General features: G+C 43.7%; 1 protein-coding gene across 4 annotated transcripts in view; it reads left to right on the top strand.

The window, feature by feature from the left end:
• LOC134048657 (contactin-6-like) overlaps positions 1–26779 on the top strand; it is a 75856-nt gene that overhangs the window by 42416 nt on the left and 6661 nt on the right. For all 4 annotated transcript variants that reach the window (XM_062500572.1, XM_062500571.1, XM_062500569.1 and 1 more), the window contains 8 exons: positions 14129–14256; positions 16324–16499; positions 16845–16962; positions 17769–17927; positions 18020–18169; positions 21699–21769; positions 23897–24131; positions 24639–24754. In XM_062500572.1, the coding sequence (XP_062356556.1) occupies positions 14129–14256; positions 16324–16499; positions 16845–16962; positions 17769–17927; positions 18020–18169; positions 21699–21769; positions 23897–24131; positions 24639–24754 (1153 nt within the window). The remainder of the gene's footprint in view (positions 1–14128; positions 14257–16323; positions 16500–16844; positions 16963–17768; positions 17928–18019; positions 18170–21698; positions 21770–23896; positions 24132–24638; positions 24755–26779) is intronic.

Below are 26779 nucleotides of genomic sequence, written 5' to 3'. Positions count from 1 at the left end.
AGAGAGATGAGGGACATTTTGTGCAACATACGGCCCTGAGGATATTTCCATAGACAAATGGAGACAGATGGAAGAAATGGGCAGCAGTGTCTTCAGAAGTGCTGAGAATGTCTGGGAGTCATTCTCAGCATCTCTTTCAGTTCACAAATATAACAGCAACCCTCTTTTGTCACATTCTGTTGTCAGCCTTTGAAATCTAGGATCAGTAATTCATAAAACTCTGGCAACTGAGCACCAGATTTTCACACAGGACCACTGCTCAAGGAAGTTACTCTGGGTCACATCAGACTTAAAATGATGATACTTCTCCACAACATTATCCCAAACTGTGACACACAGAGCTGTTTCCCTATGCCATGCTGAAGGGATGCACAACAAAAATAAATCACAGCAGTATTTATGAAAGAAGGTGCAAATCTGAGAATTTTACATCGGTGCTGGCAATGGAATGGAGAAATTTGGGTGAGCAATCCATCCCATGGCCAGAGAGAACTTCCCAAAGACTTTTCCCCCTTTTAGATGTGGCAATTTTATTTTCATTTTAATCAGTGTTTAATCAAACTTTTATTTGTCTTCTGATTGTATTTTGATTGTATTGCCTATTCCAGAGGATGAACTAAGCCTGGATCTTGAGATTCCACTACTCTGATATTCCCCACCTGATTTACTGATAAAAGAAATATTTACACACTCCGTACAGTATTTACTTGTGCTTCTGTATTAATTTACTAACAATAATTCCGAGCACACTGTAATTTCTGAGTATCCCAGAAGGCTCTCAAATAACAGAAGCAGGATTTGCAAAGGAGACAGAGTTTAAACTCTCTGCGTGCACATTATTGCCACTGTGGCCACTGGTGCAAAATGGAATTTATGAGGCTGTTTGATTATTAAATGACAAACTGGCTAATGCCATGGTTTAAAAGGATGGGAAAAAATCACCAGTCCAGTGTTAGTCCAGAGATGTCCCTGACAGAACACAAAATGAAATAAGGGTTTGTGTAAAGTACATGGCTAATTAAAGTGCTGGAATTACACATAAAAAGAGAGGGAACACAGTCTCCCTTTCCCACAGATATGATTAAACCCTGACAAAGCTTTATTTCTGCTCCCATTTTATCTGCTGCAATTATAACCTTTATGGACTCTTTTATTAGCCTTTGTAAAAAATATTTGGTAGGGTTATAGTTGCTAAAAAAAGGAAATACCAATCCCATCCAGTTCTGTCAGCCTAACTGTGATGGGCTCATTCCTATATAACTCAGATCACACAGCTGCTTTTTAATTATTTAAATAAATTTCATCTTTTCTTAGAGAAATAGTGAAACCAGATCTCTTCTGCCCAAAGGGGCAAGAAAATTCCTTCTTTTTCACCTTTTTCCTTTCACTCCTGATAATAGTTTATTCCTGATATCCTGAATATAGGTAACCACCCTCCCTGATCAGCTGAACTCTTGATATCACAAGAGAATTTCCCTTTAGATTAAATTCAGTTTGTAAGTGTGTAAAGAAGAGTGTGTTAAATAGGAACACTAATTATTAGATTTTCCATGTTAATAGATGCACAATTAAATATTTGTAATTAGGCTTCCTCTGAATTCCTGAGGTCATTTTAAAGTTTACAAAGCTACAGTATTTGGGCCCCTGGTTCCTGAAAAATATTTTAATAAAAATTTTTGAAGGATAATTTTCTGCATCTCTTGCCAGAGTTCAGCAGGGAGGCTCCTCAGCCCTCAGTCCCCTTTTCAAGGCAGAGTTTTCTCCAGCCCCACTTGTCTTTCCCATCCTTTCTGTGGCTCAAACCCACCACTGCTCAGCTCTTCAGCAGCTTGTCTGCTCTCATTTCTGACAAATACTTTCTTGCACTTGAAGCACACATGTAAATCCTGCAGAAAATGCCATTTTTTAAAAATTAGATGGTGAAATAAAGCCTGAACGTATCAGTACCAGATCTGTTTATTGTTCCCAGCACTCTCCAATGAGTGTTTCCCTTCCGGATTTTCAGAAATCACTCCATTCCACCCTTACTGGCAGGGCTCAGGCCAATGGCAAATGGCAAATATGGATAAAATCCATAAATCCAATAAATGGGATTTATCTACGGAGCACGCTGCTGACACCTGAGAGAGGGAACTGGAGGTTCTCAGCTGCAGGAATCCAGAGGAAATCCCACAGCTGGCTCATCCTGGCTGGTTTTCTCTGCTCCTTCCTCATGTGGTATCCACCTGTTCACCTTCAGACTCTCGCTTGGACAATTTTCCTTCTTCTTTGGGTCAAAATCTGGAGAAATGGGGTTTGGGGAGCGGTGCCACTTCTCCAAGGGATGGCTGTTTGGCCTTTGTAGAATAGAGAACTTTTCTGGGCATGTGCTGTGGGTTTGAGCTCAGTGTAGCAATGAAACACAACAAAAGCCAAGCTTTATGCCCCAAACTCCCTCCCTGTGGAGTCTGACACCGATTTCAGCTATTTTCATGTGTGTCACATCCTGAGTGCCTGCAACAGGAGTTTTCTTCATCTCACTTCTCGCTTCTATCCTCTTGTATCCAACTGAGGAAACGAAAGAGAAGAAAGGATCAATTCATATATTAAATAAAACAAATTTTCAAGTCTAGACAGCGATCTCATCACAAACGTCTTTGGTGAATTCAGATTCGGGACCCACGTTGAGAACTTATTTTACAAAAATTCCTTTTGATGGAAGCATTTTAATGAAAGGGAATTGGGCCTCGTTTTGCATTGCCAGAGAGAGGTGCTATTCCCCCAGCCTGGGCTGAGGCTCCCCAAGCAGTGCAGTGAATGCATGGAAACATATGGGATTCACTTCACTCAGAATTTCAATGAGGAGAGCTGAGGGAAAACTGAGAAATGAGGTAGGCTGCAATAATGCATTAGTCATATACAGTACTTTCCATGCATTAATAATCAGTAATAAGCAAATATTCATAATTTAAATTGTTTTTGGGGGCCTGGGCAAGAAGTACATTTAGAGATCATAAAATATGCTCAATACTTGTTGGCTCCAAGTCTTGCTTGTAGGACACAGCTCAATCCCAGTTCTGTGAAGGATGGGAATGGATCCTCTGCCATAAATAAAGCTGGGGAATGCTGTGTCCTGTGGCACACTTGGTTTTGGTGGTTTGCACTCAGGTTATTGCCATTACTCAGAGGAAACCTGGGAAAACAGTGAGGTGGGAAGCTGTATTTCATCAACACTGGGGAAAGAGAGCAGAGCAGATGTTGTGACTGGGAGGGGATTATCTGGGAAGTGCTGAGTTCTTGGAGCTGCCCCTTGGAGCCCAGACTCAAGGAGTCCTGTTCCCAGGGGAGCAGCCAGGACCCAGCACGTTTCCTTAGGATCTTTTCTCCCACCACTCTCTGAGCACTCTGGGCCACCCCCTGCTTGTGCTTTCCTTCTGCTCCTCCACTGTTCACAGCCAGCTTCCAAAACCATGAACATTTTAACACATTTCAACTTCTTTTGTTATTTGGGAAAAGGATCGTTTCGTGTCTGTGATTGGAATTAGACAAACAGGGAGTTCAGTAGTCTGCAGCTCCACTCTCTGTTCCCTCTGACAGGGACAGGGAATGGCTGGAGCTGTGCCAGGTCAGGGTTAGGTTGGATTTTGGGGAAGGTTCTTCCCCCAGAGGGTGCTGGGCACTGCCCAGGCTCCCCAGGGAATGGGCACAGCCCGGAGGCTGCCAGAGCTCCAGGAGAGTTTGGATGCACAGGGGGGATTGTTGGGGTTGGATTCTGATCCTGGTGGTCTCTCCCAGCTCAGCTTCTCCTGTGATGATTTGGTGAACAGGAGAAGTCCTCCCTCAGTCCCCTGATCAAATACCACACACAAAATGCATTGTCTGTGAAACAATGTGTTTCAGCTCCAAGCAATTTGAGCAGAAATGTGTCAGGATGGTTCAGCAAACTTCAGGGAAACATTTCAATTACCAGAATGTCAGCGCTGTTGGTTTAGCTTCAGAATATCCGTTATCCTTAAAAATAAATAAAAAAATCTTCTTGGGGAGGAATCAAGACCAAATGGATAGAAAATTCCAAAATTTGCACTAGTCTGCTAACAAAGGAGGAGATTGACGGCACTTGACTATTCTTTAGCTGAAGTCAATATGCAGCCTGAGGGAGTTATTTACTTGTTCTTGGCAGGTGCCTCTCTCTCAAATGAGACACCAAACTTAGATGAGCAAAGCTGAGGGAATGAAACCCATCAACAGTGTTTGAGAAAACCCTCAGGTGCCTTGAAGTCGAAGCAGATGAGTAGCACAGGCAAAGAGGAGTTTTGCTTGTCAGGCTGCTTAGTGCCACAAACCACCCTGCTTTCCTCACCCACTGCTTGCACATTCAATTCCCCAGATATCTGCATGCAGATACCAAGTTCCACATAAAATCTATTTTTCTTATGATATTCCAGAAGTTACTATTCTATCCCCAGCTTTCTGCAGCAATGCAGTTGGGTGAATAGCACTGGGATATTAATTTTACTATTATTTTATTTTTTAAGGCTGGTTTTTGAAGCCTGGATTAAGTGTGTGTCTGTTTTTATCCTCCTTGCTTCTCTACCACGAGGAGCTTTGCATAACTTTGATGAGATCCCTTAACCCTTCTATCTTATCAGTGTCCCTGTGCTTGTAAAGAAGTTCATTTCCTATTTTAGTATTTAAATAGAGCACTTGAAATGTGGGCATCAGCAATCAGAGCAATTCCAGCTATCTCAGACACCACTGTTGAAAGTCAACACCAATACAAACATCTGTTGATGAAATCCCACTTTTGCCTGGAGAACCAATGGGATTGATTCCACCTCTGCTAACTTTGATTAATCACTTCAGCTCCATTCCTTGCTTACAAACAGATTGACAGGAATCAAAAGCACAGATTTACCTTCCTGCTTTCAGGGTTTGGTCTGAAGTTACTCTTTAAGACATGAAAACTCCTACAAAACCTGGGGTTGTTGTTCAGAAGTGTTTTTTATCTCTGAAGCCCCAATGTCACAGCCCATTTGGTGCTAACCAGACAAACCCCACCATCACACCATTCTTCAGGGAATGCTGAGAGCTGCAGGAAGTATTTTCTAACTAAAAATATCCAATGCTGGCACCACAGTGATCCTGGTTTCAGAAAGAAAAGCGAAGGGAATTGCAGAGAACTGGGAGAGGCAGCTCCAATGTGTTTGCTGAGGAATTATTTGCTCTCAGCAGGGAAGTTTGTCTGGTTTTGGCATTGGTTGTAGGCATTTTCCAGTGCTGCCCCCTGGACAATGCCACTGGATCTGGGAGGAACATCACACATGGCAGCACCCACAGGAATCACCAAAACTGGGGCTATTGGCATAAGAGAAGTTTTACAACCAAAGGGTTGTCAGAAAACACCCCAAACTCTCCTGAAGTATCTTCAGTCTTTCCTTCTCCATCTTTCTGGTTATTTTGCTCTTGTTCCCCACACCGAGGATGAAGGCAGGGGAATTGAAAAATTGACTGAAAGATGAGGAGGGAGATTGAGAGAAGGAAGAATGAGAACAGATGATGGAAAGAAAAAATAAATACCTTTTTTTTTTTGACTTCTTTATCTTATTTTCCTTTGTTTTTCCTTTTTCTTGTCTCTCTGCTTTGTTTCCATTTGAAGTCAAGGCACTGCAGAGTAACGAGGAGGCAGGAGGGGACCCCCATTGCTACCTGACCCAGGCAGCAGCCGGAGGATATTGGTGCAGGGGAAGGCAGGAGAAAAGGGATTTTTCCTTTCTCTTCTCTCTTCTTGGAGAGTTTCACAATGGAACAAGCCAATAAACCTAATTTCACCCTGTACTGCTGAGTGCTCATTGCCAGAGTTTAGCACACCAGATAATTTGAGCATGGAGGAAGTAAATGAAGCAGATGTTCTCACGTGAAAAAGAGAAGGATTTATTACAACTCCACTCTGCAGGACACCTCTCTGATGCAGCTTGAAATTGTTCCCACTCAAGTCACAGCAGCCTTGTTAAGGGGAGCCTTTCCAAGGGGCTGTCCTGCATGCTGAGATGGGCCAGGAAATCTGCCCCTCTTCCCTGTCACGAGGAATCGCAATAATCCAAACCCCAGTGAGTGCCAGTGCTGTGCCCTCTCCCCCTTCCAGCTCGTGTCCTGTCACTGCTCCATGCACATTTCCTGATGCATGTTCAGGGCTCCATCCAAAGCCAGATAATCTCATTGGACTTTTTCCACTGAGCAGGATGGGAATCCAGATTCCTAATTAGGAGTCTGCAAAGAAAAAAAGTAATGAGAGGATGCAACCTTCTGTGCTTCTCTTGCAGTCCAAGTTGTGCTGCCATGCACATCGTTGCTGCTGGGGGTGTTGCTGCAGCATCAAAAATGCCAGTTTGGGGTGGAAAACCTGCACCAGATTTGGAAAAGATGGCCCAAATTTGGAAAACATGCCCCAGTTTTGGAAAACCTGCTCCAGACTTGTTGCACAGGCACCAAGTCAAAGATCCGGATCCCCGGAATTCTGAAAGCGAGTGTAACATTAGAGGGAACAGATCAAGGTGTGCTGGGGAGGTGATATCAAGTGAGGTTGATTAAAAAAAGGATCACAGAGTGTCCCAGGGTCCACGAGAGGATCCACGAGGAGCATCAAGGCCCAACTGCTGGCCCTGCACAGGACAAACGTGGTGGGCACAGGGACTGTGGCCAGGTAATTTCCAGGCTTGATGAACAAAGAACTTTCCAGGTAGGGATTTATGGGATCGTTTGGAGTGGGAAGGGTCATGTGAGTGAGAGCATCTTGGAAAAGTGGCTGATGTTTGGCCAACATGAAAGATCTGTAGGAGGCCACAAACAACTCTGGTTTAGCCATGGGATTTGGGGACAAAGGAATGTTGCTCCTTTTCCACGAGAGCTAAAAGTTTTCTCGGATTTTCAGTGAAAGCGAAATCTGGAAAAGGAAAGGAAAAGCTGAAGGGACGCACACAAGTGACACAATGTGACTAACGTGTCAAAAAGACAGAAGCTCCCTATGCTCTGAGTTATGTGGAACAAGGATGTGGGTCTGGGGCTTCAGTGAACCACACCCAGTCCCCATCATTGTCACTCAAACTGGGCTTAAGTTCACCAGCCCAGGGAGGATTGTCTCAGGTTTCCTGCAGGTCCACGGGGAGCCCAACCAACAGGCACAATTAGAGGTGATGAGACCTGGCTGGATGGGGGTCGGAACAACCTGGGATAGTGGAACGTGTCCCTGCCCATGGCAGGGGTTGGAATGGGATGAGCTTTGAGGTTTCTTCCACTCCAAGCCATCCTGGCATTCTCTGATTCTGTTTTGGGGGTTTTTGGTCTCTGATTCTGTTCCAGGGATTCTGAAATCCAACCAAGGCCATGCTGGTGTCAGCTGCTTGTTGTCTGGACAGAATTCTTTAAGGCTACCAGCAGGTTTTATTGTTCTTGTGTTTCTGAAATTTATTCTGACAAGCAGAGAGGGAAGCAGCTTCCTGCAAGTGAATGAAACTCCCACGCAGAGGGCAATTCAGGGCCTTCTGTACTGCTTAAATTCTACTTAAATCCCATATTAAGGGCTTAGTTTTGCATCTGGAGTGAATTTAGTTGTGTGAAGGGCTGAGTCAGAGCTCCTGATAGTGTCTGGATCATAAAAATGATGATTAATGGTGGGATTAGAAAAGTGGCTGTGTGACCATCCCATCCTGCCCTGGAGGAGCTTTTGTCTGATGTAGTGGGGTTACAAAGATTTCATAAAACCAGCAAAACTTGGAAGATAAAGGAATTGGCAGCTGTTTTATTTGGCAGTTCTGTTCCTTTTCTGCTTTTCTTTCCCATACACACAGAGGTGCTGTTGCCCAGTATTCCCTGGCTGCCAGTTCTGGGATGTATCAGTACAAGACATTTAGGCACAGTGTGTTTTTGTCACTTTTTTCTTTGGCCATCACAGAGGAACATCTGCCTCACATTTAATCCTTGAGTGCCTTATAGACAGGGCAAAACAATTTTTTTGCTATTTTGTGCTAAAGGCAGTAGCAGCTCCTGAAAATCCTGTGTTTTCTCTGGAATCTCTATGATGGAGTATAGCTCAGTTTGGATGGCTGTATATATTTACATAAATAAATATTTGTGGTCCCAATTGCAGAGATTTGATGCAAAAATAATTCTATTTTCAGGAAGAGCGGAGAATTTTATGAAATAGGATGGAAGACTTCTAGTGTCACATTTTGCAATTTCTAATAATGATATTATTTTCCACAATATTTTAATAAGACTATTCAGCTGGATTGTGTAATTTTGTTTTGATCCAAATAGTTAAAATATTATAATGACATTTATTTGATTTCCAGATAATTGTCAGTCAACCCTGAAGCTCATTTATATCAGCATGCAGATAAGGAAAATCTTTTAAGCGCTGTTTATTAACTGGCAACACCATTAGCATACAAATTATGCTCAGAATAGAATAAACAGGTACAAAGATCATTAACATATGATACAGACAGTCAGATCTCAGATGGGATTCAGTGGGACCTTTTCAAAAATACCAGGGCTGTCAGTAGCAGGGACAAGTCATTCATTCAGCCAAACTTTACTCACATTTCCATCTGCATAAATCACTGCTAATTCCGAGTCACTTGAGAGTTGTGCTCGTCTTTCTGCCCCTCACTCACTTCCCTTTGTAGTTTTTAATGCAGCCTCTCCTGCTCCTCAATCTTGGTAAAATTAGAGGAGTCAGATATTGTCTCAGTGTCTGGCAGCATGTCTGGAGAAATTTATAAACAATATATCTTTGCACAACCTGGAAATAAAGAGGGAGTTTGCTCCTGTGCAGCAAAGGGAGGCTGAGCAGACATGGTTTCAAATCGGATTTCTCAGATAATAAAAATTACTTTGCCTCTGGTTTCATCAGATCCAGATTCCTCCCTTTTTATCAGCACAGTGCCGTGATGAGGCTTCAGTAACTCTGGGATGTGTCAGATGTTAGAGGCAGACAGGAGACAAGAAGAGAGAATCTTTACAAAATATCAGGGTTACTTTATTTGGAAAAGAATTACACCCTTGAAGGGAGAGCTGCCCTTCTGGCAGTGCTGAAACCTGCAGAATTCATCCAGTTTTGCACCGATCAGGATTTTGACGGGGATTTCAAAGCCCTTTGCTCTTCGAATCCATGCATTTCATATCCATGAATTAACACCCCCCCTCTCCCAAAAACAGATTGGCTGAACAATGCAGCACTGCACAAAGCTACCCCTGCTGCACTTTTAATTCTAATTACTTGACACCTCTTTCTTTTCTCAGATTTCATTTCTTCTATCAGCTTTGTTAAATACATATTATTCTTTCATGCTCTTAAGATCAAAGCAAATAGCCATCAACAATCTTTTGCTCACACGAGACAACACGTTCGGAGATGGTTTGTTTGGCCTGGTTAATTAAAAGCTGTACCTATCATCCCTGCTTGATTTCTCAAGTTCTTTACTCAAAAAGTATGTGTGACAATTTTAATGAGCTCTCACCTCTTCCCCACAGCCTCGTGGTTTCTGCACAAACTTTGCAAACTCTTCTTGAACATCACAGGGAGCTCTGACTCCAGCAGATCCTGGGGAAGGTGTTTGTTTTCCCTTCCTGCTCACGGTGCTCATCTCATCTCATCTCCTGTTGGAGTCACTCAGGGGAACTTCAATATTTATATCTGCTGGGTTTAAAGAGGATCAGGTTAGATTAGGAATGAGGAAGGAATATTTTACATTGCCAGTGACAAAACAGTGGCTCAGAGTGCCCAGAGCAGCTGTGGCTGCCCCTGGATCCTGGGCAGTGTCCCAGACCAGGGTGGACACTGGGGCTTGGAGCAGCCTGGGATGGTGGAAGGTGTCCCTGCCCTTGGAACTGGATGATCTTTAAAGCCCCTTCCAACCCAACCCATTCCAGGATTCTATATGCAATAATATCTCTGTGTATTCCCAATTCACCCTGGTGTGCGGGAATGGGATTTTCATCCCTTCTTTTGCTCACAGGAGCTTGCTTTAATTGAGCTGTTCACCCAGAGGTAGCACCAGGCAGGAGCACAGGAGGCAGCAGGACTCTGATCACGATTTAAGCATTTTTTAAGTCAGAGATGCCAGCCTAAAGTTAGGCCTGTGCTTAAGCAATCCCTTGCTGCCTCAAGGCTTTATGAACATCTGGGTCCTGAGTTCTTCCTTCTCCTCCTTCTTTCACAGAACTGCATTTATCAGTTCTGCTTCAGTTCTTGTGCTTTTGGTCCTTTGACAGGCACTTATTTACTTATTGAGAGAAGTCCAGCTTTCCTGGCAGACAAAATATTTTCCTTGCATTGTGTTGGACAAGTTAAACTTTTCTGTCTCATCACAGCACTTGGAATTACCTTGTCTTGTGATGCAGCTGCTAAGAATTATTATCTATAGCCTTCACACAGCCTCAAATGTTGTGAAAAGGAATGGTTTCCAGCAAGCCTTTCAGCAGGTGAGACATGCCTTTCACAGCTTCTTTTTAAACCATTTGTCAGAGCTTGATCCAAAGCCCATTAAAGGCAACATTGCCATCTCCTTCTGCATCACAGCTCCCTGATTTGAGAGAGAAATGGGAGAGGACAAAGTGCAGCCCCTCTGAACCCACCCAGGGCAGAGTCGTGCCTCTGTGGGACTCGAGGGCACCTTTGCTGTTCTTGGCACCTGGGGCAGTGTTTCACAGCGGGTTGTTGTTTTTCTTCCTGCATTTGAAACACAGCATCTTGGTTTTCTGCTGTGCTCTGTCTTCCCATCCCTCTCCTGGCAATGATCTTAGGACAGCAGGAAATTTCTCTCTTTTTTTTTTTTTTTTTAAATTCCCTTCCCCACTAAACTATTCTGGAGTCCTTTGTGCTCTCACAAATTCTGCCTGAGTGTCTTATTTACTGCTCACTCTAATTGTTGTTAGGTAGCGTGACCTGTTTCAAACAACTCAGGAGCTTTTATTTAGCAGATTTTCTCTCTGCTAAGCTCTGTTTTGATCCATTGAAAGAGCCATTCCATCCTCAGCCTGCCCAGCCATTGAAATATTGTTTCAGAACAGCATTTCTTCAGATCAAACGTGACACTGTCAGCTCCTGAGTGGGTACAAACCCCTCTTAGTTGCTAAATGAGAGAGATGGGAATTATCAAGGTCTCAATTCATCATGAAGAATGAAAAATCCGAGGCATGACCAAACTTCAGTGATAAAGCTGTAATCAAAATCCACAGAGGCTAAGACAGAGCTTTCAAAGCTTCTCCCCTTTGCTATTCTGCATTTTACAGACTGTTTTTTTCCTGTGTATTTACCTACACTGAAGCTTTTGGGGATGGAGATATAATTTATTTTTTTTTTTTTGCTTTATTCCACTTCTGGATTTTAATTTGCACATAAGAGCTTTTAGGTGCAACTGCAGTGAAAGTAACAGGTCATCAATACTTGATGGAGAGAAAGACACTGAGGCGCCTTGTTATGAATTATCATTCAGGTACCAAATTTATGAATGTTTGCTGATTCACACTGGAATCTCTTTGGATACTGTTTGATGAACACCATATGTTACCCAGCCACTCGACTGCATCCCCTGTTTTATCACCAGCAGTTTTTCTGGTGGTTGGTGCAAGCTGATGGGAAGAAACGCATCATTAATGCCAAAAATATTGCAGAGGCAGAAGGGGAATACTTGGAAATGTTTCTTCATGTTCAAAGCTGCCTTGGAACAGTCATATGTGTGTCCCCACACAGAGGGAGAGGAGCCAGGGCTCCTGTGTTGATGCACAGGGTGACACCAGCTCAGTTCCATGGATCACAGAATCATGGAATATCCTGAGCTGGAAGGGACCCCCAAGGATCAGAAATGCTGCCCCAGGTGCCAAGATCCAGCCCCTGACTCTGCACGCACACACCCCAGATCCCACCCTGGGCATCCCTGGGAGGGTTTTCCAAACTCTCCTGGAGCTCTGGCAGCCTTGGGGCTGTGCCCATTCCCTGGGGAGCCTGGGCAGTGCCCAGCACCCTCTGGGGGAAAAACCTTTCCCAAAAGTCCAACCTAACCCTGTCCTGACACAACTTCATTCATCCTTCCTTATCCAAAAATTACCATCCAGCTGATACATCTCTGTATTGAGGAGGGGACTTTGCTTCTTCCTGTTTTGCTCTGCTCCAGTTGCAAACGATGGATTATTAAACCTGAACTGATTTCCTCACTGTACCACGAGTGGCAGACCCAGAGCTGCTGCAGCACCTGGTGATTATTGCCAAGGAAACAAAGATTTTTCATTCGAGCCTGAATCCCTTCCCCTCTCAGCTGCTCACCCCAGTGACATCCACAGGGACATCTCTGCTCATCCCAGCCCTAAATCCACCTTGCCCTGCTCAGGAGCAGATCTTTGTGCAGGGAGAAATCAGACGAGTGTGGGAGAGATGAAATTAGGGGGGCATGAGCGAGAAGATGACCAGAATTCCCAGTTTAGTGCTTCCCCTGCTCAGCTGAGATGTTGGGAGGCTGTAACAGGAGCAGGACAAGGTCTGATGCTTGTTCCACTTGCAGTTACAAATGTCTAAATGCCAGAAATGGAAACAGAAACGCAGTGTGATGGGTTTTTCTGTGTGTTTAATGGTTCTGATGCTACTGCCAGCTCCAGCTTCTGCTCTTGTGATTGTTCATTTCCTTTAATAATTCAGTACATCACCCAATCTTGTGTTGTTAGTAATAAATATTAAATACCCAAGCTGTGATGCATGAATTAGATATTTTCTATTTTATGAAAGGAGTCTTGTATTAGAGTTAAATGTCAATTAAATGAGGGATGTAAAAAATGATGCAGTTCTGCTGTGAATGAATGGAGCCTGGTTTCCTGTGGAGTTGTGGCTTACACTGAATTTTTTTGAGTGTAAGGAAATGTGGTATTTGGGTACAGATTTTCTGATGCCTATTGAGGACTGAGTTTAGTGGCAAGAGGACATGCACATAGAGACCCTGACTCCATTTTTATGTAGGGTCCATTAGGACCTACACGTCCTAAATTTCTTCTAAACTCAGAAAAAAAAAAAAAAAATACTCCAGTTCCACATTTACCAGGTGCAGCAGGTGGATGTTGAAGAATTGTGCAAAAAAAACCCCAAAATATTACAGAATAATATTTTCTGTGCTAAAGTTCATTGCTAATTCAGCTTTGCTTTGAAAATCCTCTGCTTTCAGATGCATGTTCTGTGTGATTCTGCAGAATCCTGAAGTCCTGCCCTTGTATGTGAGAGCAGAAGGGTGCCAGGCACAGAGTGACAGCTTATCCAAGGAAATCACATCCAGTTCTTGTCCTGACTTATATCCCAAAGCATCTCGTTAACATGAAAAAAAAAATGAACAAGCTTAAAAGTTAATTTTGTCCATAAAACCCAGGAGTAGCCTTGAAATTACCATTAAACGCAATTTCCTCAATACTCTGCAAACTGATACAAACAACTCAGGGACTCCAGGGTGGTTTGAGGGCCCTATGAGACAGTGATGGATTTGATTTGGCTCCTTGGCTTGTGAGGTAGCATTTGAGCATCTCAGCTGGTCTGATAATATCTTTTAATAATCCTGACAGAGCTTCACGGGCAGCTGGGCTCACACACAGCCTTAGCTTGGCTTAGGAGCACTGGGACCTGTTAAAAAAAAAAAAAAAAAAGGTAAAATAGAACACAAGTAAGTAGCAAGTTGAGTCTTTTGACCTTTTAGTCAGATTCCAGATTGTGTTGCAAGAAAGTCACCTGGAAAAGTGAATTATCAACCCCAGTTTGCCAATAAACCATTTCTAATATGGAAATTAGTAAGCAGCAGAGGTGAAAATTGGTTAACACATATTCAGCTTGCTGTAAAAGAGAAAAATCATAATGGAAATGTTTAAATATTAAAAGTAGTACTATATTTCTGTTACTATACCTCTTCCAGAAGTCTTTTTTATTTCTGTCTTTTCCTATTGTTGCCCAGGAAAGTTGTGGATTCCCCATCCCTGGAAGTTTCCAAGGCCAGGTTGGATGGGGCTTGGGGATGGTGAAAGGTGTCCCTGTCCATGACAGGGTGTGGAATGAGCTTTAAGATCCTGCCCAACCCAACCCATTCTGGGATTCTGTGATTCCATTTTGTTTGTTTTCCCCCAGGGTGGTGTTCCTGGAGGATGGCAGCCTCAGGGTCTCCAACATCTCCAAGATGGATGCTGGGGTTTACACCTGTGTAGCCACAAACCAGTTTGGAACTGCCAGAAACTCAGGGAACCTGATTGTGAAAGGTATTTCAGAATTCCCTTCTTTTGTGGAATGAGATGAGCTTTGAAGACCCTTCCAACCCAAGATTCTCTGACTTTGTAGCTCTTTTTTTTTTATATACATATCCTTGTTTTCAGTAGTATCAGAATGGTTGCTGTAGGCTGCAGTGTGACCTCTTCCTTAACTTTGCATCTGGCAAAAATCTTTTTAATATTCACTTAGTGACAGAGCAATTAGCAATTAGCACTGATACAGCTCAAAGTGTGATCTGAGATGGTGCTGCAGCACAGCCAGCAATGAAAACACCAAGAACTTCAGGGTTCCAGCAGCTCTGAGTTCATTAAGCTTCTGCCCCCTTTCACATGTCCCATATATTGTGGCAATATGGGAAAATCCCATTAAAATATGAAAAAAACCATATAGTGTTTGGCATTTATGAAGTTTATTAAAACACCGAGTAACAACATGGTATAAAAATGATCTTGTTTGCAGGGAACATTTGTTTTTGTTTCCCCTCTGGAGAAGTTTGGGCTGTTCAATTATAGGCCTCATTGCTTCAGCATTATTTTCAACTGAAATGTCAGAACTTGGGAAAGCATAGCTAATGTGCAAATTAAGTTTATTGCTGCTCATTGAGTTGTTTATTCTTTGTGGGAGAAGTCTTTATTACACCTCCAGCACTCACATCTCCCCTCTTTTCTCCTCTGGAATGGGGTTTGCCATATAATGCATGTTTGCTGTTGCTAAGCAAGATAGATGAATAAGGCAGAACCAAGAGGTTTTAAGAAGCTTTTGAAAGTATTTGAGGTGGAAGTTTTGAACACAAGCACATGAAAAGAGGTGAAAAATATCACCCAAGTGAACATTCTGCATTAGTGGGGATGAGGAGGACACAAGAGGTGCAAGAGAATGGGAATACCATAATAAATTAATTAATTTTTTTTTGTTATCACTACTGTAAAACACACCTCATGCCCAAGCCCAGTGTAACTCCCAAAATGATGGTTTTCAATATTTATTTGGTGGAAACAAACAGGCTCAGGCCAATAATAAAGGAGATTTACTGCGATAGCAGCAGTGCCCAAGGCCAGGTTGGACATTGGGGTTGGAGCAGCCTGGGACAGTGGAAGGTGTCCCTGCCATGGCAGGAGTGGCACCGGGTGGGATTTAAGGTCCTTTCCAACCCAAACCTTTCCAACATTCTGTGACTTAAGAATCACTTAAATGCTGGAGTTAAGCTGTGATGAGCATTGAGCTAACCCAGCTCGTTCACATTTCCTTCTCCTCCTCTCACGTTATTTTTAGATCATATTAATATTGTTGAGGAGATTCTGCTCTCATTTTCTACATGTGTCTAAGTTCTCACCACTTTATAACACTTCCGTGCACAAAAGCTTTATTCAGGGGAATTGCTTACACCAAAGTGGTTGTTATCTCTAATCTGTCTGCCAGTCATATCAACACAAGTGCAGCCATACAAACCCATTCCCTTCCACTTCAGTGAGCTGATACTTCCCTTCATAAGAGCTGCAAGTTTGGGTCTCGGTGTAATGGGTTAAAAATGATCAAATAAATAATTTTCCTGCCTTGGAAGGTCTTTGAAGCTGTGACTTGGATAGTGCTGTGGAGTAAAGTACCACTGACATTAATATAGATTAAGCATGTTGATGTCTAGAGTAAGTGGAGATGAACAGAGATTTTGCTTTTGCTGTAGTTTTTGGTCAGGAGAATTCTTCAAGTGTGAAGAACCACGGGCATGTTTTTAAGAGGAATTTGTACCTTTGACTGAAATCATACCTATTGATTATGGCCTCTATGAAATAATATAATTTGGGGTGTTCTTAATATAAATATAAACTAATTTAGGGTGTTCCTCTCACATCTACTCACTCTCAGGCACATAGTGTGGTCGTGGGGCTGGTGCTGCCATAGGAGTGGTGTAAAACCATCACTATATTAGAGAGAATTCCTTTTATTACAGAACATTTGGGCCAATATGAAAACATTTCCCGAAAGGTACGAACCTCCTTCGATAACTGGTACTTTAATAAGTGTTTTAGTTAAAAAGATCTAATTTTTTGTCTCCTCAGAAAGGACTGTCATCACTATTCCACCCTCTGACACAGATGCAACAGTTGGAGAGAGCATTGTCCTGCCATGCCAGGTGTCCCACGACCCCTCCCTGGATGTGCTGTTCTCGTGGTCATTCAATGGCCAGAGAATTGATTTCAGCAGAGGACTCCATCACTTTGAAAGGATTGGAAGGGTGAGTTTCCCAAACTCTTTAATGAAACTCTTTTCCACAGTCTTTACACGACATGAATGTTTATCATAATTCTTCCCTTGTTGTTTATAAGCCTGGCAAATCACTGTTCCTTACAAGGGCTGCAACCATTTGTTTTTCTTCCCTAAATTTCATAAAGGCACATGAGTTATTTGTGAAGCCATAATAAAAATGTTCCCATGAAAGAAACTGATGATAGCTATGCATATTTTAATTCAAAAGCTGAATTTTTTATTAATATTGAGCAATTTATAAAAATGCCGAGTACGGAAAGCATGTTGTGAGTGATTAGTTTTGTGTTTGGATTTTTTGTTTTTATCTCTCCAGGAATCTGCTGGGGATTTGATGATAAGAAATATTCAGCTGCATCATTCTGGGAAATACATGTGCATGGTGCAAACTTCTTTAGAGAGTCAATCTGCAACAGCAGATATAATTGTGAGAGGTATGTCTGCAAGGGAGACACACGTATCTTCTAGAGGAATTAGGAATTCTTAATATCAGCTGTTGTTTAAATGATTCCTAGGATGTCAATTCCACATCTCAATAGTGAAATGTTTTCTTTCTTTTACTCTTGGCCCCAAAATTGTGGCCAGCATGATCCTGGTGTTCAGCTAACCCAGGGGAACCTCTGCTGCTCTCTCTGGTGTCTTTGGCAAACATTTTGGGCCACACAGATCAGAGGGAAATCCTCTAATCTCAGCAGTGTTGTTATTTCCTTCAGGCATCTCTGGGTCACTCTGCAGGCTGGGAAAATCAAAATACCTCGTTCCTTTCCCCTATTTGGAGATAATATAGGATAATATTTTCGAACTCATCTTTTTCCACCAGCAGTGAGGAAATGCTGTCATGGGAGCAGATCTGTAAACCCTAAGAGAAATCAGAAATCTGCGCAGTGCACCATCCTGCATTCTTTCTGAACTCTCGGTTCTGATTTAATTCAGTAGGAATTCTCAGAATGTTCAATGGTTCAACAAAAGACAACATTGGGTGCCTTTCTTTGTCAGACACAAAAAAGAAATCATTCCTTTGTTTGTAGTTTTCATGTTAGCACCATCAAGACATTAATTTTCCTGACTCATAAAAATGTAATCCAGTCATGGAGCCATCATTTAGGGACTGTGCAGCTTTTATGACACTGCAGATTCATGAATAATTCCTCTGACTTGAAAAAGTAAGAGTTGCCCAACCCATTCCAGCAGTGAATCTTCTCTTCCCATTACCTTCCTCTTAAAATGCTGATCGTGTCAGGCCCCCCAGGTCCACCAGAAGATGTTAAAGTTGAACATGTTTCTAGCACGACTGCTGTCTTATCCTGGAAGCCTGGAGTAGATAACAACAGCCCAGTGCAGATCTACAGTGTCCAGACCAGGACTCCCTTCTCGGTGGGATGGCAGGCGGTCCCCACAGGTGAGCAGTTCGAGACTTGCCTTGGATTTTTTGTTTTGTACGTACCATTAATTACCTCAACAATCCGTTGTTTGTGTCATGCTTGCCTTCAGCTCCCGAGGTCATTAATGGCAGGACTCACAAGGCCACCGTGGTGGATTTGAGCCCCTGGGTTGAGTACGAGTTCCGGGTGGTTGCCAGCAACAGCGTTGGGATCGGGGAGCCGAGCAGCCCCTCGGCTCTCCTGAAAACCAAAGCAGCAGGTAAGGCCCTGAATTCTGCCAGGTTTTCCCAGCTCTCAGCTGTGGGATTTTCACTGCAGCAGAGCCACTCATTCCTACAGGGTTATTGACCCAGTCCCATAGGCAGGGAACCAACGTGTTCCACAAGAAGTTACTGGATGGGGCTTGGAGCACCCTGGGACAGTGGAAGGTGTCCCTGCCCATGGGCTTTAAGGTCCCTTCCAGCCCAAACCATTTTGGCATTCCATGATAAAAGCTGGAGTTAGCCTACGTTCCTCATTTTGGTGTGTCCCAACTAACCTTTCACTCAAACAATTGGGGAGAACAACTGTTGTTCTCCCAGTTGAATCCAAGTTTTTTACCCTGCTCAGGGACTTGCTCATGACATGATAACTCCACTCTCTGAATACCCCTTGGCTGCAGAGGTGTTTGATATCTGAGCACCAGGAGGAGCAGCATAATTTTAACTTTGGGTATTGGAGGATATAAATGGCAGCATCCAAAGCCCAGTGAAGCCAACAGCTTCTACTGACTCCAGAGTGGAATCCTTTCTGTCTGGCTGTCTGTCTCACCTTTATTCATTTATCCCCTGGGACTTGGAACCTCACAGGACCAACACTGTCAGTCCTTTGACCTGCTCAATTCGGTACAATTTATTTGCAGCCCAAACCTTTGGTTTGTTTTATGTTCCTCCCAGCACACTGCTTATCAACTCGCTCCCACCTATAAAATCAGTGTTTATAGGATGGAAAGCAGTAAAATGGCAGCAGCTTTTTACAATCCACTTTGTCTTCTCTGTTTATCTCATTTGCCAAGCTCTGAAGTTTGGCAAGCTGCATTTCAGGATAGAACTCAAAATACAGTATTGTACATTATACTGAAGAAAATACATTCCTTTTAGAATGTGGAATCCATTTGTTTCTGGGAATAGACACCCAGAATTATTTGGATTGGTAGGGGCCTTAAAGACCATCTAGTTCCAAGCCCCAGCACCTTCCAGAGGAGGTCAGATTTTTTTTAAATTTCCCAGCAGAGTATCTCAAATAAATATTCTCCATTGCATGATTGATCACAAAGACTGAATTAATCTTGAGAAGGTTTTTGTTGCTGTTACCACCGTGGGGCTTTGTAAAGTGGGACATTCAAAACCAGACAGGCAGTGAAAGCTTTCATCTTTTAAAACTTTTATTTATTTATTTGAGGGATTCACAAGACTGGGGTGAGGAGGAGAAAGAAACAATAAAATTATTGTTATTTATCATGGCAATAACACAAGGAAGATTATTTCCTTACAGTGTAGCTGTGTCTGAAGTTTAACAAAAGAGACAGAAAGACTCATCTCAGGTTTTAGCTCCTTAACTCCTTCACAGCTGTAATTCCTGTCTCGAAACATTACAGTGCAGTGGGAAAATGACAACTTATCTTAATTTTTTAATCAGAATAGGAGACTGAAATCAGCAGGGCCATGTGGACAGCAAACACCTGGCCAGGAAAGGGTGAATTTGAGCTCTGCTGTTGTAATAACTATTTTGCCAGCTGAAGTCTGAGCATTAGTAGGTTTGTGGATGCAAATGAGACACTGTTCATTTCATTAAAATGGAGCTGAGAATTAATTGAGCCTCTGTTGGTGCACTCAGCTGTAAATTTTCATCTGTTTCTCAACTCTGACCCAGTTGAAGCTCTGCTGAGTCACAGCACAAAATTTTCCCCATGCAAATGTAGTAAGTACCAAACACATTTAACACATGAGCTAATTGATCATCACTTGGTTCATGAAACACTGAAACACCAGGCCCGAAAGTTTGTTTTGCCATTTCCATGCAGTTCTTGTCAGTCTGAGATTTTTTGCCTCTGATGTGCCCAAAGACATTGATTGTGTGTGACAAAAATGAACAGCTCTGAAAAGCCCTCCAGAAGAGCCCAGGCTGTTTGCACTTGTGCTCACTCTTAAGGCTGCACAGCAAAATTATCCTGAAATTCTAGAGGATGAAATCAGATAAATATTTCTATGTGTACTAGAATCTGGAAATGATAATGGGTTGACATCAGTTTCTGTGAACTTGCAGCACTGCTGCTTTTATTGCCACCCCTGGAGCTGGGCTAATGCATTTGTCAATGGGAAGGACCAGAGATATGGCAAAACTTCCCCAAAATCTCTGGAAAAAGCTTCTGAGATGTAAATATTCCACCCATTTCTCACCCTACACATCAGCTTTTCAGACAGTGAGAGCTGAATGAAGACAATGACATAAAAACCTGAATTTTCTGAAGATAGGGTTTGGACATGGCACCACCAGATGTCCTGTAGAGGGCTCCTGTCTCTGCCCATTTCAGGGATGTTCTCTTCTCTTGTACTTCTCCAGCAGCTGGAAAAGAACATGATGTCATAGAATAGTTTGGGTTGGAAGGGACCTTAAAGAAGAAATATAAAGCAAGAGGCAGGGAATGCTGATATTTTCTTTGCCTCTCTACCATGAGCTCCTTCAGCCTCAACAAAGTTCCCTGATCTCAATCCTCTACCTCTGGTGCCACACACCTGTGGAATGCTAGAGAAATCCAACTCTAATCAACCAACTTTTGGACACTTACAGTCTTGGAAGAAGGAGAAAAGCAAATTGTGAGTTTTGAATTTGCTAAGAAAAGCATACAGCCAATTAAAAAAATTAATATATTGCTCCAACAACATGTTTACTGAACAAATGCATAATTAGTAAATCAGTAGTGTTGCAGCTACAGTCTGAATGGAACATCATTTTGCCAATTAGTTGATGAGGCATAATAATGTCAGATACTTGATGCTCCTAGTTCTTTAATTAATTTTTTGAACCAGGGTACTCATGTATCAAATGCATCTATGGCTTCAGCCTTAAAAAACGTGTAAACATCATTTCAGCTCATTTCAAACAGCCTGCTGTGCAATGTAATCCCTGTTCCACCTGCTGAGAGGTGGAATGGCAGCAGGTGAGGTAGAAAATGTTCTGAATCATCCTCTTGGAAAAGCCTCCAGGATCACTGAGTCCAACCTTTGACCTATCACAGCTTTGTCCAGAACTGGACACAGCGCTCAAGGTGTGGCCTCAGCAGAGCCCAGTGCAGAGGGACAATCCCCGCCCTGGTCCTGTGGCTATTGCTGATCCAGGCCAACTGACCTTGGCCTTCTTGCCCACCTGGGCACATCTGACCTCATCGTCAGCTGCTGTCACCAGCACCCCCAGGTCCTTTTTTTGGCTGGGCCACCTTCCAACCACTCTTCCCCCATCTTGGAGTGACCACAGGGCTGTTGTGACCCAAGAGCAGGACCTTGCACTTGACCTTGTTGAGCCTCACACCCCTGGCCCCAGCCCATGGATGCAGCCTGCCCGGATCCCTCTGCAGAGCCTTGCAGCAGATGCACACTCCCACCCCAGTGAGTGTCAGCTGTGAACTCCTCAGGGTGCCCCGATGTGGACAGAGGATCCCTGTGTCCACATCAGCCATACAGACACTGAACAGGCCCCAGGACTGAGCCCTGGGGAAGCAGCTGCAAGCACCAACACCTTTTCTTCTCCAGTTCCTGTGGTGGCACCAACAAACATCAGCGGAGGAGGAGGGAGCCGCTCCGAGCTGGTCATCACCTGGGAGGTAATTCTTATCTCAGTTAACCTCAGCTGTCTTATGGGGGAAGAATCCGTGGGTGAAATCACAGCCCTGCTGAAATTCAGAGGCTTTTGGTCACCAGCTTTGGTCAAATCTGGATTTCACCCAGGATGTGGAGAGCAAACAGCCTGTAAGATATACAGCAAGTTTTCTGTGTTATAGGGAACAATTTATAAAAATAAACAGTTTAAGAGGCGTGTTGTAAAGATGTTTGGAAGTCTGCATAACCCTCTTATCTCCATTGTACAGGAGGTGCTTAACACACTAATCTGCTTGGCCATTTTCTGCATTTACATTTTCCCTACTTTTGTTTACATGTTTTCCATTCTGGAACCATGTGCTGACAAGACATATCCTATTATGCGTTAAAGGAGATGAGCCCTTTAATTCTCCAGCACTCCAGCAAGAGCAGAGAATACACATTTTCAGAGCTGTTAATGCCAGACAAGTTGCAAAGGGTGAGTGCAGGTCATTTCAGAGAGTAGAAAGTGAGTGCTGTGGGAAGGAGCCTCTTTTTTCAACCTCCCGGCAGCTTCCCACAGACACTGGGATGAAGGCAGGCAGCCTCTGCCAAAGCCTGGGAAGTGATAGGGCAGCTGCTTGGTCAAAAAGTGAAAAATCTGATCAAAAGAAATTTTAAAAAAGAATTCCACTAGATAAATAACCCCGCTGATGTTTTCTCCTCCCCGCGCTGCAAACAGAGTGAAATTCCACTTTCCCTGAACTAAGTCTTCCTCCATCTGCACCTTTCACTCTTTTGTTTCACTGGGAGCAGAAGAACATGAAAATCGAAAACAACCTGAGAGATCTCGATCAAATTATCCTGTTGGACTCCATAGTGTGTCCAGAAAAACAATCAGAAAAAATCCTAATTATGGCCAGCTAACAACACTGAACACAACTCTGCAGCTTTCTGTGATGAACTCACTAAATGTCTTGATTAAATCTGAGGTCACAGAAGCCTCAAAAACAAATTAAATGGTCTAGAAAGTGGTTTGAACTCCTATAAATCCCCAGTGAGCCATCATCTCTCACATTTAACTCCCTCAGGACTGGAAAAGAGATGGAAAGGGGAATATTTGGTGTTTGAAAAGGGTGCACTGAAGGAAAGACAAGTGTTCTAAATGCCAGGGCAGGCTTGTTACATTTCTTTTTATGATTAGAATTAGAAGGAATTTATGATAAAAATAACATAAGTGCCCTGAAATCTTCTGAAGTGCTTCCAGATTTTCCCCTATTATCTCACACTGTTTGTGCTTCCAAGAGTTTGCAGGAGAAGAGGTTGAAGGTCAGGTCCTGACCCTTTTTCTGTCTTCTTTTCCATTTCCATGTCTGCTTTTCCATGCTCCTTCCTTTAATGCAAGCCTCTGAAACAAATGCAGTTTTATTGAAAAACATTTTCTTTCCATTTAATCCTGTTTTTGTTTCATAAATGTCCTCTTGCTTCGAGAATGTGGAAGTATTTTTATCCCATGAAAAACCAAACGTCATGCTGGACACGGTGTTGCTGTAATTGCCTTTTCAGTTTGAGCCTTTCATACATATCTTGACATGAGATTTTATTAATAGAAACATTAATTTTGCCATGTTGACTTGCAGGAACATTTCTGTTCTGAGAACTTAAATAAGAATATGTTCAAGCACTTGAGGCTTTCTCCTTGATGAAAAAAATGCATCAGTACTGTACTCAGAGGAAGGCAATTATACAACTGACACACATTTTTTTTGTGTACATTTTTCCTTCCCAACTCATTTCTTCCTTTAAAATCATTTATTTAAAATTAGCATTCCCATGCCCCTTTGGGGGGAAAAAAAAAAATCTACAAGCTACAACTTGTACAGAGTGAAATGCTTTTAATTTTGCAGACTTCATGCCTGAAAGAGACAACTTTAATGGAGCTGATCAGATCTTTTGTTTCTGAATTGATTGCCCTGATAGATTTATTATTTTGATTTTTATTTCAATATTACATTGACGGATGGGGCAAACATTATTATCTTCTCCAAGGCACAGCCAACTAAATCAATACCACTAAAATATAGTTAGGGACTGAAGATTCAATTAAAACTATGGATACATGCAAACCTTTATTGACTGCTTTGTCACCACAGCCAGTGTCAGAAGAACTCCAAAACGGGGAAGGTTTTGGCTACATCGTCATGTTCCGTCCTCTTGGCTCAACAACCTGGACCAAAGCTGTGGTGGCCTCTGTGGAATCCAGCAAATACGTTTATAGGAATGAGAGTATCACACCCCTCTCTCCTTTCGAGGTCAAAGTTGGTGTCTACAACAACGAAGGAGAAGGGACCCTGAGCTCCATTTCCATCATCTACTCAGGAGAGGATGGTAACACAAGTTACTCCTAGTAGTAATGGGTGTGTAGCAGCTAGAGGTGACTGATATGATCAGGCTGACCTCTCAGGGCTTTTAAGGACCCTGTTCAAACCTGCTCATTGCACATTTATAACAGACATGAGGCAGGAGATGGGAAACTGAAGTAAAAATAGCAAGGGACAAGTTTTCAGAATGATTTTCAGCAGAGGGCCGGTTTCAACTACTTTGTCTCCAAGATGTTCCTGCTGAGTGTATTGGGAAAGCTGGGAGACACTCAAAGGTGTTTATCTCAGAGGGCTTGGTTCCTCAGAACACTCAGTGCAGCCAGTCTCTGAAAATCTGCTCCAGCAGATGGGGAATGACCAATTTTGAAAGGAAAGCTTACTGACATTCCACCGTAAGTGGAGAGTAAAGCTGATGGTTAAACCAGGGGCTCTTCCTGCTGCTCCCCAATCATCTCCTCCCCTTGCACTGTCTCTGTGCCCATGCTCATGTCCAGCTGTGTTTTCCCTGTCCCAGAGCCACAGATGGCCCCGGCGGGAGCCTCGGCGCTGAGCGTGTCGGCGGCGGCGGTGGAAGTGTCCTGGCTGCCCATCCCCTGGAACCGGCACACGGGCAGGGTGCTGGGCTACGAGGTGAGGGGATGGGCTGTGAGGTGAGGGGATGGGCTGTGAGGTGAGGGACTGAGCTGTGAGGTGAGGGGATGGGCTGTGAGGTGAGGGGATGGGCTGTGAGGTGAGGGGATGGGCTGTGAGGTGAGGGGATGGGCTGTGAGGTGAGGGGATGGGCTGTGAGGTGAGGGACTGGGCTATGAGGTGAGGGGATGGACTATGAGGTGAGGGGATGGGCTGTGAGGTGAGGGGATGGGCTGTGAGGTGAGGGGATGGGCTGTGAGGTGAGGGACTGGGCTGTGAGGTGAGGGGATGGGCTGTGAGGTGAGGGACTGGGCTGTGAGGTGAGGGGATGGGCTGTGAGGTGAGGGGATGGGCTGTGAGGTGAGGGGATGGGCTGTGAGGTGAGGGACTGGGCTGTGAGGTGAGGGACTGGGCTGTGAGGTTAGGGGATGGGCTATGAGGTGAGGGGATGGGCTGTGAGGTGAGGGGATGGGCTGTGAGGTGAGGGGATGGGCTGTGAGGTGAGGGGATGGGCTGTGAGGTGAGGGACTGGGCTATGAGGTGAGGGGATGGGCTGTGAGGTGAGGGGATGGGCTGTGAGGTGAGGGGATGGGCTGTGAGGTGAGGGGATGGGCTGTGAGGTGAGGGACTGGGCTGTGAGGTGAGGGGATGGGCTGTGAGGTGAGGGGATGGGCTGTGAGGTGAGGGGATGGGCTGTGAGGTGAGGGGATGGGCTGTGAGGTGAGGGACTGGGCTATGAGGTGAGGGGATGGGCTGTGAGGTGAGGGGATGGGCTGTGAGGTGAGGGGATGGGCTGTGAGGTGAGGGGATGGGCTGTGAGGTGAGGGGATGGGCTGTGAGGTGAGGGGATGGGCTGTGAGGTGAGGGGATGGGCTGTGAGGTGAGGGGATGGGCTGTGAGGTGAAGGGATGGGCTGTGAGGTGAGGGGATGGGCTGTGAGGTGAGGGGATGGGCTGTGAGGTGAGGGGCTCTGACACCTTGGAGATGTCCCTTTTCCATCCAGAATTCTTTTGGCCTTCTGGTTCCTCCTCCCGCTCAACAAACTGCTGCTTCCGAGGAAGCAGAGAGTGGAGCTCTTCCCCTGCTCTCATTAGCAGGAACCCACCTGAGGTGATCAGGAGGATTTACAGCCCAGAACTGCAGCTCTGTCCCAGGCTTTTTTTGCTCAGATTTGGGGACAGGCACGCGTGGCACTGCTGACAGAGCAGGGCAGGATAACTGTTCTCCAGCACTACTCAGAGCTTGTGTTGTGATGCACTGAAAGGCTTTTAACTTCTCCCTCCCCTTAGAATCATAAAATTGTTTAGGCTGGAAAAGACCTCTAAAACCTTCTGGTCCAAGCATTAACTCAAACATTTGAAGAGGGCAGTGGTGGAGTCCCCATTCCTGCAGGGGTTTAAAAACTATGTGGATGTGGCACTTGGGGACGTGGTTTAGTGCTGGCCTTGGCATTGCTGAGTTAATGGTTGGACTTGAAGATATTTTCCAACCTAAATGATTCTGTGATTTTAGGATTAAGTAATGTCAGATGTCATTCCTGGTCATTTTACTTGCACAGTTGAAGCAATTTCTTTTTTTTTTTTCTTTTTTCTTTCCTCTATTTTTTTTTCCCTGTAGATAAGAGGAAAACAAGTCAAAAATACTCTTAATTCTGTCCTACTATTGCAATGTACAAATGGAGGTAATAAGAGTCATGTGCAGTCCACAAACCTTCCTAAATCAATTACTCACTGAAAAAAAGAATCAGGTCTAAATAGGTGTCACTGAATCAAAATTAGAGCCAAGATACAAAACAATTAAAAACTTTTTAGATGCCTGAGATGAATGTTCTTTTGTATCTCTTAAGTTTTTTCATTGTGTTCAACCATAAAACCAACAAAGCCTTCATCATTCCTTACCTTATCAAAGGTTTCCTTCTGGACATCTGTAAATTTAAGGATTTCATTTAGCTCCTTAATTGGGATTCAGTCTCTGAAATGTTATTGCTTCTCTATAAATATTCATGCCTGGCTTTACATTCTGCTA

Source organism: Cinclus cinclus, chromosome 12, assembly GCF_963662255.1.
Source record: "Cinclus cinclus chromosome 12, bCinCin1.1, whole genome shotgun sequence".
Classification (NCBI taxonomy): Eukaryota; Metazoa; Chordata; class Aves; order Passeriformes; family Cinclidae; genus Cinclus; species Cinclus cinclus.
The sequence above is the reverse complement of the archived record's forward strand: the minus strand, read 5'-3'. Positions and strand labels throughout refer to the sequence as shown.